We start from the raw sequence: 12,380 nt of genomic DNA, 5'->3' as shown, positions 1-12,380 counted from the left end.
CCTTCATCCCAAGGGCGAGAATGGTCCAGTAAGGACAAAAGAACAGAGATGAGTTGGGAGGGGAAAGTGACCCCCTCCACTCAGCTAACCCACACGAGTTAGACTTTCTATGCGTCTATGTTGGTGGGTTGGGGTTTTTTGGGTTTTTTTTTTTATTATTATTTTTTTTTTTTTTTTTTTTAAACCTTGGTTGTGAAACAAATTGCTCTCATTTTTATGATAATGTAACGTACAGGACGGGAGAAAATGCAACGGACCAGACCGGGATTTGAACCCAGGCCCCCTGAATCTTTAGTCAGGTGCTCTACCAACTGATCTATCTGACCACCGGCGATCGAACCTGACTGACTGCTACACTCCTCCCTCCTTAAATGTCTTCACACTTGAAGACCTCAACCCAGGATCTTTATCCCCTGGCAGGCATTTTCACCTGTCAGTTCCAGGGGTTGGTCTACGGCACCAAATGTAACAGGAGGGGAGAAAATGCAACGGACCAGACCGGGATTCGAACTCGGCCCCCCTGAATCTCAAGTCAGGTGCTCTACCAACTGGCCACCGGCGATCGAACCCGGCTGACCGCTACAATAATCTTCAAAGGGGCTAGCTCCCAACAGAGACAAATGATATGTACATGTCTGTTCCCAACTTGTGAAATTAAGTTTGAAAATAAAAAAAGTCAACATCAGTCTGTCTGGAAGGAAGGAGGGTGAGTGGGAGAGAGAACAGATAGAAAGATAGTGAGAGGGGGAGGAGGTGAGTGGGTGGGGCGGACCTCTTCTTAACGGATAAGGGAGCAATATGTGCTTAGTTTCCCTGTGTCAAAAACGTGAGCGCGCGCGTGTGTGTGTGCAGTGGTTTGTCTCTAGTATATCATCATCCCCATTTTAAAAGTACTACGTACGCACTGTAAGAAATGTATTTGTACATGTCTTTTAAGGCATTGCTGAAATTTTATCTCACTTAATTTAACTCTTACAATAAGGCAAATCAATGTTCAATTTTTCACAATAAAAGAATACATTAGAATAACAAAAATCAATACAGCTTATTTGTTTTGTTTGCTTTTACACTGATACGTCAGACGAAATGTGATCGAACCAGCGCAAGACTACGTACGTCAAGTTCATAGTCAATAGAATATAGACGTACTAAAGGGATTTCTGACTGTGTTCTTTTCAGATCACTTCCATTTCAAATAAAGTTGGCCATGACATTTTCATTGTTGGTAACCAAGCTGCAATTTGCCAGTCTTCTCTAAAGAATGCTGTTCAAGGGGAACAAATCACAAACCAGTATATTAAGGAAACATTTAACTTGTAGTATTTAATCCATACCAGGTTTTTAATTATGCAATTCTAATAGCTGTCAAGATTTCTTTGGCGTTGTAAACTTCTCATAAAAATACAAATGTAAATTGATATCTAAAAGATGAATTTGCAAACAAACTATTGTAACAAGAAATCCAATCCATGAAAGTTTTATATTTAAAGAAGTACTGAAATGACCAGCAATTATAACAATTATAGTGTTAGATCGGGACAACCTGTCCTTCCTTAGGACGAACGGCATTTTTTTTTTCTTACAAAGGTATATGCACAAAAATAGGCTAGCACCAAATCTACAACCGTACAGGTATAAATACGTGGCTCTGCCTTGTTACTCTGTGGGTCTGTTTATACTTTGTGGGTCAATTGACTTCAATTTGTGCATCTTGAATTTTTTCCTCTTGCTTTCTCTGGGTACCTGAGCAATTTGGATCATGATCAACAACCACTATTGTCATGTCCTCCTACCGGTGATTATTGCCATTGAAATGAGTAGCTACTGACAAATCTTTCTTGGTTGTGACAGGGGACCGGTGGTTGTGACAGAGGACCGGTGGTTGTGACAGGGGACCGGTGGTTGTGACAGAGGACCGGTGGTTGTGACAGGGGACCGGTGGTTGTGACAGAGGACAGGTGGTTGTGACCCGTTTTCGGAGGTCTGTTGTTTCCCCTGCGTACTGTTTCTGTCAGACATTGCAACTGAATAATGCAGTAATTAATTCTACAGAAAAAAATTCTCAATATTTTGTAATTGGGATCCGACTGCTAAAATTCTAGTTGTCTGGGCTATTTATGCTTAATTGACATCTGAGGTCTGAGCATGCTTTGAACCCTCCGTTTAGGTAAAGGGTTGTCCAGTCTAGTCCTTACTATCATATCCTTCAGGTTTCTGGGGCGTCTGAAGGATGACTTCGGGGATTCAGCCATTCGTTTGTTGGCATACGGAATGGGCAGGTGTTTTCTCAGAATACCGTTGTGGTTCTTGAGGGCGGGGTGATACTGTAGAGGGCAGGATGAAACTGTAGAAGGCGGAATGATACTGTAGAGGGCGGGATGATACTGTAGAAGGCGGAATGATACTGTAGAGGGCGGGGTGATACTGTAGAGGGCGGGATGATACTGTAGCGGTCGGTATATACAGTATAGGAACCTGTCAAATATTTACAGTGATTTTCTTTTGTTGTTCAGGAATTGTATCTGGTTATCATCAACAGGTTATTTTTGTTATCGCATATGTGATAAAACGAGCTCCTCCCACCTTATTATCGCTTGGGCGGTACTAACATCAGAATTACACAATAGAAACAAGACAGAGATAATTTAGTTTTCATGAAGTTACTTTTGCTGTTTCACGGGTAAAGCGTGCGCCGATCGATGTCTGGGGCGTTGAAACAGACGAGAAGTGTTATGTAACAAATACATGTATACACATACCTGTGACCGTTTTTGCAGTCCGTAAGTAATGGTTATCTTCTAGCATCCGAGTAATATTCACGTTATCAAATAGATGGGCGGTCCTTCTGTCACGAGTGCGCGGAGAAGGACCGCCCATCTCTTTGATAATGCGAATTTTACGAGGATGCTAGAAGATGACCGACTTGTCACATATTTCAAAAGCTTCTCATTTTACATTTATTGAACCATACATTCAATACAATGGTAGACTGCCATATACCATCGTCGGACGATGCATGGGTATATAAAATTTAATACGCTTTACCCGTAAAACAGCAAAACCAACTCAACGAAAATTGCTTATCCCTGTCAATGCAAGGTGAAGATAACGAACAGTGATCAATCTCATAACTCCTACATGTAATACAAATAGATAGTTGGGCAAACACGGACCCCTGGACACACCAGAGGTGGGATCAGGTGCCTAGGAGGAGTAAGCATCCCCTGTTGACCGGTCACACCCGCCGTGAGCCCTATATCCTGATCAGGTAAACGCAGTCAAAATCAGTGTGCCAAGAACGGCTTAACAATCGGTATGAAACACGTCAGACAGCATTTGACCCAATGCGAGGTTGTATTGACGAACTAGATCGTTATAACGACCATAGAATTTGGAATTGCTTACTTTAAACGAGACTGTTGGAACCCCTGCACCATCAGCTTGTTTGTCAGTGGCTTGCCTCGATTTAAAAACTAACTATACGCAGAACAAGCTCTTGCGTATCGAATCAGTTGAGAGACATAATAAACACCATATGCAAGTGATAATGGAATATTGCTACATAAATATGGGAAGTTGACGATGGAGAAGCTGAATCATCTTCTTTGCCATCATGTCGAGTTGTTAGTTTACCGTTAATATCTATTTTCAATAACATATCGAAGTACGGAGCAGAAGTGGACGACTCTGTGGTGTCTCTTATTTCGGAACCACTGGAATGTATAGAATCGTTATATGATAGAAAAAAATTGTTAGTCGATAAAACGTCAATAAATCTAAATGTCGATGTGAAGTCGACAGCAAGATATTTTTTTGTTATGTAGAAGCTGTTGAAAAAAACCTGCATCATAAAAATATAAAAATGAAAAGGTGAAGATAACGAACAGTGATCAATCTCATAACTCCTGCAAGAAATACAAAATAAAGAGTTGGGCAAACACGGATCCTTGGATATGGTAGAGGTGGTATCAGGTGCTTAGAAGGAGTTTGCATTTCGTGTCGACCGGTCATAGCCGCCATGAGCCCCATATCTTGATAAGGTAAACGGAGTAATCCGTAGTCAAAATCAGTGTGCCAAGAACTGCCCAACAATTGGAATGAAACACGTCAGACAGCAATTTTGCCAATGGCAAGTTGTATTGAAAAATAGATCATAATAACGACCACATAATTTGCAAAATGCTTACTGTAAACGAAACTGTTGAAAACCCTATAACTTTAGCTTATTTGCCGGTAGCCTGCCTCGATTTAAAAAATGATCATATGCAGTACAAGCTCTTATGTATCGAATCAGTTGAGAGACATATACACCATATGCAGGTGATACTGGATTGATTGAATGTTGTTTAACGTGCCTCTCGAGAATATTTCACTCCTATGGAGACGTCACCACTGTCGGTGAAGGGCTGCAAAATTTAGGCCAATGCTCGGCGGGTATGGCCTTTGAGCAGGGAGGGATCTTTATTGTGCCACACCTGCTGTGACACGGGACCTCGGTTTTTGCGGTCTCAATCGAAGGACTGCCCAATTTAGTCGCCTTCTATGACAAGCAAGGGGTACTGAGGACCTATTCTAACCCAGATCCCCACGGGAATGATAATGGAATATTGCTATATGAATATGGGTAGTTGTCGATAGAGAAGCTGAAATCATCCCGTTTTTTCCATAAAATTGAGTTGTTAGTTTGCAGTTAACATCTGTTTTCAATAACATACCCGAGTATGAAGCAGATTTGGACTCTGTGGTGTCTTTCATTTTGAATTCACTTTGATATATTGAATTGACACATGAATGAAAATGATTATAATTGTTAATAGATGAAAATACCAACACATCTAAATGTCAAGTTGAAGGCCACAACAAAAGATTTTGAATAAATTCTGCCTCATAAGAATATTCAAACAGGTCAGCAAATAAAGGAGCACAATTCGTGTCCATGGGAATTCCAACAGATTGTTGGATGAGTACAAAGATATTGTCAATGACTGTTCATCATGTCATATAATTCATTATTTTGGGAATTAACTGAATATTAACTGAATTTATCCATGTTTAATTATCAGTACCAGTCAGCAGATATCTGAACTGATGAACTTATCAGATTAGAGACTTTGAAAACAGTACAAGAAATTAAACAGACCATCATCGAAAATCCTGTGTTGATCTCACTTATTGCAACATTGACTGTGGGTTTCTGATGATCAAAATAACAAAACATCCGACATTTCTGAAAGTTCATGATTGGAATAACAAAATATCCGACATCTCTGTAAGTTCATGATTAGAACAAAACATTCGACATCTCTGAAAGTTCATGATTGGAATAACAAAACATCCGACATCTCTCGTCCACACTGACTTTCCATTCTGTGTCGTTAACTATGGAACTACAGCGCTGATCCGTCCAGTATCATACTTCCACTTACCATACATTCAGCTTACTAGACTTTCAACCCAACATGAATTTCCACCCCATTTAAACCGGGTCCGTATGACAATCATCATTTTAACGACAGAACATTCTATGTAATCGCTGCTATCAAGACAGCGTCATATACCGGGCCTGTGAAACAGGAGCTTCTCTCCCCAATAGTTATTTGGTTGTAAGAGATCGCTGTCACCCGTTGGTATGGCAACGACTCCTTTACCATGTTGTTACGGTGCAGTATCTTGCCTTTGTTTATATGTGTTCATTTTCTGGGCATCTTGATTTACTTCCGATATATGCAATCCCAATCTTGCTCCAGTGTAGATAATTTCTCTGTCTCAGAGAATCTCGCTCCAGTGTAGAAAATTTCTCTGTCTCAGAGAATCTCGCTTCAGTGTAGATAATTTCTCTGTCTCAGAGAATCTCGCTCCAGTGTAGATAATTCCTTTGTCTCAGATAATAAAATCATTCATACATGTGCATTTAGAAGTTTTTTTTCTGAATTTCTAACTCACTTGACAAGAAAATACAAGAGATCCAATACTTTAAACCTTTATTTATTAAACATCTACATTACTAAACCTGTCGGTCGAACTCTTAAGTGTAGTTGCCATTGTAACACATTAAATTCATCAACAGTTAAACACAATCTAAACTATCAAAGTATGCAAATATTCCCTGCAGATACAAACTCTTAACACTGAGTAGAAATTTCATAGCGTACTAGTAATGTCAGATTGATACATGTATATATGAGAGTAGTCTTACAAATTGATGCCTTTCAATATAAATTTTATCTCTATAGAGAGTGGTCTTACAAATTGATGCCTTTCAGTATGAATATAATCTCTATCGAGAGTGGTCTTAGATAGTATTGGGATTCCCCAGTACTGTATTGCAATTTTGAATGCTAATCATGATCAACTACAAATATATAGTAATAATTAAAATGACCAGAAATCACACAAAATTACATAGATATAATAATGTGTTATTATTGAAACAAGCTAAAACTACAAGCAAAGGAAGAGTTCCGAATACAGAGAAGAAAATTCCCACAACCTTCTAAAAATAAACAAAATCTTTCATCATTCTCTATCTTATGAATGCGCTATATTAAGCTCTGACCACCCTGTGATAAATTATGGCCTGGTTAAATGTTTTAATTGTCTTTAATTCACAGATAATGACCGTCACCCATTTAACATGTAAAAGCAGTCGGTGGAACAGCCAATGCAGATTTATACAGGGGTGGGGTATGGATACATCAAACGGCTTACACACATTGCACTGGTGGAATATTGCATATGTCACTGGTAATCGGATTCAGGTGTAAAAAATATGAAAATGTTAAGAACACAATCTCAGTACAAAAATAAAAACATGGATGTCAACACCGAAGTCCTGCATAGTACTTAGAGAATACAACATATCTAACACAAAAACAACTCACATCTCCAAAAGTCTCTAACACTGTCGCTAAACATGTTAGCAAGGCTAAATGAAACACAAAAGTATTTTACATAACTGACTGCAGATAGGTGACTAGCACAGGGGGGAAAAAATGCTTAAATTTTAGAAATAAAAAAAAACTTTGGTAATTAGATAATACTAGTAAGGTTTTCCATATTGATTACAAACTTAACTTGTAAGTATGACTGTAGACCACTATATTATAAATACATAACACTTACTGTAAAACAAACGATTCTAAATGCTCTATACACAATGGAGGGATATGTTAAAAAAATCTCAATTTACAGTAATGAGTAATATGCTTTTACAATATTTCTTGAAGGTGCCTAAAAAGATCTACCATAATTTACAACTCTGCAAATATTCTACATTTCAGAAGATTTCAATCACTCACTCCTCTGTTAAACTATAAATTCAATTTTTTGTTATGGAATCCGTAAAGGGAAATCATGAATTAAAACACCATTCACAATGATTTAAGTGCATTATACTGCAGAGTTATCTAACTTTGTTAAATGACATACATCTCTACAAAACATGAAGTTATTCAACACACAAAAAATAAAAAAGCAATTTTTTTCCTATGTCTTAGGAGAAAATAACAGGACCAATACATAAAACACGGCTTTATCTGCTTGGGAGTTCCGTGAGATTCATGGTGATGCAAGCTTATTTGGGTGGGCTCGTGGACAGGGTTCCTTGACATGGGCTGGTGCCTAGCTTGGGTGGGCTTCCCACACGAGCTGGGCTTGAGGAGTAGATACCCAGGGGTTTATCGGCTTCTTCCATTGACATGCTGCGCGTCCTCCTGGTTACAATCTCGGTGTTTTCTGACGAGTTGGCTCTCGTCATGCGTGGCATTGGCACCCCTCCAACTGTAAACACAGGAAATTATCATTATATTTGTATACAGGACCAATTTCACTCCCCCTTTTATTTTTGGCCCAGAAATGAATTCCTTCATTACTTTATAGCAGCAAAAAATTATATATAATGGTTAACCTATAAATCTGTGGATCTTGCAGAATTAGATTTTTTTTAATGTAACAATAAAATGTACTTTTGCAAGAGTTTATGCAAAATCGATTACATCAGCTCAATATTATATGAATGTAACACTTTCCTTTTATTATGAATTTCTTGGGTTCTCAAACCTCCTTAAACCTCCCTCAACAATACATCCATATATTGAGAATCAAAATCCTTGCAATTAGCTCATCTTCAAGTTGTTTACAAAGGTCCTAGCTTTAAAACTGTAAGAGGAATTATAAGGACAAACCATGCACTAACTTTATAAAATTTCCTCAAAACTGACTAAGTTCAACAACTAAGTTCAACAATGTGTAATTTTCTCAAAAAATCAAAATCCTTGCCAAATGCACATCTTTAATACCCATATAAACACTTTGTAAAATAATAAGCTCCTCACTAAGAAACTGTGGGAGGAATTTGCCCCACAAATTATGTACCCTCCATATACCATACATTTTCAAATAAAGGGGCAAAACTCCTGTAAGAGAGGTTGAAATGGATCAAACTTACAACATGATCTACAGTGACCCACAAAGAAGCTACACAGCAAGTTTTGGCTTCATATGACAGAGAGATGGAAATAGAAACAGAAACCCCTTAACAGACGGACAGACATCACTGTACCATAATATGTCCTGTATGACAAATAACAAAAAACTTTACCATACATAATAGAACCTAGACATACTTAACATACACTATAGACCCCAGCCATACTTAACATACACTATAGACCCCAGCCATACACAATAAACACTACAGGCCAAGCCATACATGAGCACACACATCCTACAACAGCCTAGGTCAAAAGATATCCTACAACAGCCTAGGTGAAGATATCCTACAACAGCCTAGGTCAAAAGATATCCTACAATAGCCTAGGTGAAGATATCCTACAACAGCCTAGGTCAAAAGATATCCTACAATAGCCTAGGTGAAGATATCCTACAACAGCCTTGGTGAAGATATCCTATAACAGCCTAGGTCAAAAGATACCCTACAACAGCCTAGGTGAAGATATCCTACAACAGTCTAGGTGAAAAGATACCCTACAACAGCCTAGGTGAAGATATCCTACAAAAGCCTAGGTGAAAAGATACCCTACAACAGCCTAGGTGAAGATATCCTACAAAAGCCTAGGTCAAAAGCACAGAATCTAACCCACCTTTAGTTTCCTCAGACGGAGAAGAAGAGGATGAACAAACGTTGATCAGAAAAGGTCACTTAACTGTTCAGCTCAGGCGTGTTAAGAATCAGGTATTTCTTATGAACAAATAGGCAGACATAGATGGTGATTACTAAAGGGCAATTCTAGTTTAAAGGGGCATGGACAGGATTGTTAATTGGTTGAAATTGACAAAATATTGTTATAGAAACAAAAGATCTTTTATGAATATTAAAATGGATTACAATCATTTCTACAAAAGCGTGTTGCGTGTTTATGAGACAAATGTGTGCACGTGTAAACAAACTCTTGTCTTTAGTCAGAAACCAAGGGCGGAGGTGAGAACACCAAGATTTCTAAAACAAATGTAAAAAATAAATAAATAAAATAAAAAATATCAACATTTTATCATAGGATAATGATAAATCAAAATTTAGGGTGCATGCACAGAAAAAAAAAATGAATGGAAAGTTTCATTGTAAAAACCTTTTCCCCTGAAGTTGTGAACTTTGGCACTATGTTAATAGTTAATCATGTAAACATGAACATGCATAACTCATGCCTTGTTTTGAAAATGGAAAGTTTAGATTTCTCAAATACATCTTGGCATCAATTTTTGAAATTTAGGTTTGTTACCATGTCTTACAGGTATGAAATACTTTGATATTATTAATCATATATCTGAGTAATTCTTTTTTACCAGAATTGTGTCCATGCCCCTTTAAACAGTATTTCACTGTCAGGAAAATTTTATGGAAATATCTGTGTATTGACACATTAATATTCGCATCCTTTTTCATCACTAAATATACATTAGTCACTGATAGAGACAATGCTTTGATCTCCAATTCCTTGTGTGCCGTGAATAAGTTTAATGGAGCATTAGTGGAGGTTCTGATGTTGAGACGTGATGGTCTGGGAACTGTTTTCATGGTGCTTTAACATGGCCATCTGTAAGTGCATGTGAAAAATGGGGATTGATATTTACGAAGGGGTAAGCTTGTGAATGGAACTAGTTAATCTTATATTACATAGGATTTTCTAGATACTCCCGCACTCTGAAAAATGGAACTAATTCACCGTGTTAGCTAAATTTCCCGTCCCATATTAGTGACTACTACCGAAAATGTTCCCATATTAGTGTCTACTACCAAAAATGTTTGCTAAACATCATTACTACATATACAAATGTATTTTTTTTTTTCATTTCTCTACAAATCTAATTACAGCAACAGCTATTAGACTCAGAATTCAATAAGGCCAATGCTTCTAGATTTTCAGTGACAGTGATCCACAAGCAGAGAGAGAGAGAGAGAGAGAGAGAGAGAACTGACTTTATTGAATGCTGATATGCTATGAGAATAGATTTAAGATTCTCCCTGGACTTTCTTTTCAGATATAGATACTTGAATGATAAATTCCTAGCCTCTGTTTTTCTCATAGACCTTTTAAGTTGGTTGTCCTGAATCAATATACAAATGTAAAGATGGTAATGGTATTCTTTGCCACTAGGAGATTTTAAGTAACATAACATTTATCAAATTTGTGATTGCAAAAAAATTAAGAAACTGAACTCTTGCAAAGATCTCATTCTAAAAACAGCACTTTAAAAATATATTTCTGTTGAATTTGATCAATGAAATGGAAATCTTCAAAACTTCTTGCTTGATTGCAATGTATAACCAATGGTAATTTAGTTTACAAGAAATATGCCACTAACTGAAATTCATACTGATATGAATGCAACATGCGTGATGAGCAGAGAAATGAAAAAAAATTTTAGAATATAAAGAAAGCATGCCAACCCTTCCAGTGGCTTTCATACCATACGAATTGCATATTGTATCTAGACTAAGTTCATATTCATTCTACTTAATATATAATTATATATTTGATGTTTTAAAAGCGTCCTTGTAATGTTAGAAATTTGAATAATTTTTCATTCATGTCAATCAACATGATGCAAAAGCGATGGCTGTATATTTATTAAATATGTTTGTTTTTAAAAAATAAAATTGATTTGGAAATTCTGACGCTGCACATCACTTGTGGTCCTATTTGCCCACTAACCGTGTGTCACGAGGATTAAACATGCTTGTAGAAAGTCCAGAGAATTATAGATTACAATCCTACACCCAGACACCCGTTACAGCGGCCCGGACTATTAGCAGCAGTGCTGAGTATATACTGTGGGAATGCGCACACATAGCTTACCCCGGAAACAGAAAGAACCCTGTAACCGTCACTCCGCGTGGGGCTCCAGGGTCGAACGGAAGCTCACCCGCCTTGGCTCTGTGATGAGTCATGCTTATATGTCAGATTGCCTCATATATATGCTAATCTTAATAGTTTTTTTGGTTTTCATTTCAAGAATTTTCAAAGCATGCTTTTGTTTGTTTTGAAAAGAGTGGGGGTAATTAAGCTTTTAAAGAAGAGTTCATCACAATTTAGATGCCACATGTATAAATAAATCAGCGTAACATGACAGTATTTCTCTGATCAGGAATGGGGTCCAGTATGCCTTAAACACTTTGATGTGTTAATGTGAGTAGAAGCATCGTTTTAGAGTTGCATTTCTCGTGTTGAATACTACTTTTTAGATAAAAAATTATCTTTTCATTTCCCCTTAATTGACTAACTTTTGTCTAATTAAAAAAGAAAACGGTCCCATTTCCTACTTTCTAGACTCTACATTGGAAGCATATTATTGGGGTCATTTGCTTTTTGACAAGATTTGAAATCCATTTCTAAATTTTGCAAAGTTCATAAACCTAAAATTCTACTCCACTTGCAAAATAAGATTTTATCAAAGCAGGCATTCAGTCTCACTCTAAACAGACAATTCACTTCAGGAAATTTCAACAGAATTTTGCCCTTTAGTAACTATGCACATGTCTGACCTAGATTTCAAACTGAATACCTAACAAATGGACAAGGTTCTCTATTTTGCAGGATGGGACATTTACAAAGCATTTCTGTGTTTAGCACACCACCAAGTATTTCATAGGATATAAAACACAACACGCAAATGTTGATCAGGCTTTCTTATCACCAACATACCTGTCTGATTTGGTAGTTGTGATGATCACATTCCTCTACTCCTATACTTGGGTATTATTATAACCCCACCCCCATACATAGGTATTATTGTAATCCCACCCCCATACATAGGTATTATAATCCCACCCCCATACATAGGTATTATTATAATCCCACCCCCATACATAGGTATTATTATAATCCCACCCCCATACATAGGTAATGTTATAACTCCCACCC

The 12,380-nt window shown here is 37.4% G+C and overlaps 1 protein-coding gene and 1 non-coding gene across 9 annotated transcripts in view; both read right to left on the bottom strand.

Moving 5' to 3' along the window:
- Nucleotides 1-253: 253 nt before the first annotated feature.
- Trnaf-aaa (transfer RNA phenylalanine (anticodon AAA)) lies at nucleotides 254-326 on the bottom strand. Its single transcript has one exon. It is a non-coding gene; the product is annotated as a tRNA-Phe (tRNA).
- A 5,638-nt stretch (nucleotides 327-5,964) lies between these two features.
- The window catches only part of LOC125657722 (uncharacterized protein ZK1073.1-like), a 42,179-nt gene continuing 35,763 nt past the window's right edge, over nucleotides 5,965-12,380 (bottom strand). For 5 of the 8 annotated variants that reach the window (XM_056149915.1, XM_056149913.1, XM_056149914.1 and 2 more), the window contains one exon: nucleotides 5,965-7,779. In XM_056149915.1, the coding sequence (XP_056005890.1) occupies nucleotides 7,574-7,779 (206 nt within the window). In that variant the 3' untranslated portion in view covers nucleotides 5,965-7,573. Of the gene's footprint in view, nucleotides 11,394-12,380 lie in introns of all 8 variants that reach the window. The other 3 variants (XM_056149917.1, XM_056149918.1, XM_056149919.1) reach the window with 2 other exon arrangements.

The sequence above is a fragment of the Ostrea edulis genome, chromosome 9 (assembly GCF_947568905.1).
Source record: "Ostrea edulis chromosome 9, xbOstEdul1.1, whole genome shotgun sequence".
In the NCBI taxonomy this organism is placed as follows: Eukaryota; Metazoa; Mollusca; class Bivalvia; order Ostreida; family Ostreidae; genus Ostrea; species Ostrea edulis.
Note: the sequence above shows the minus strand (reverse complement) of the source record. Positions and strands in the feature narration are given on the sequence as shown.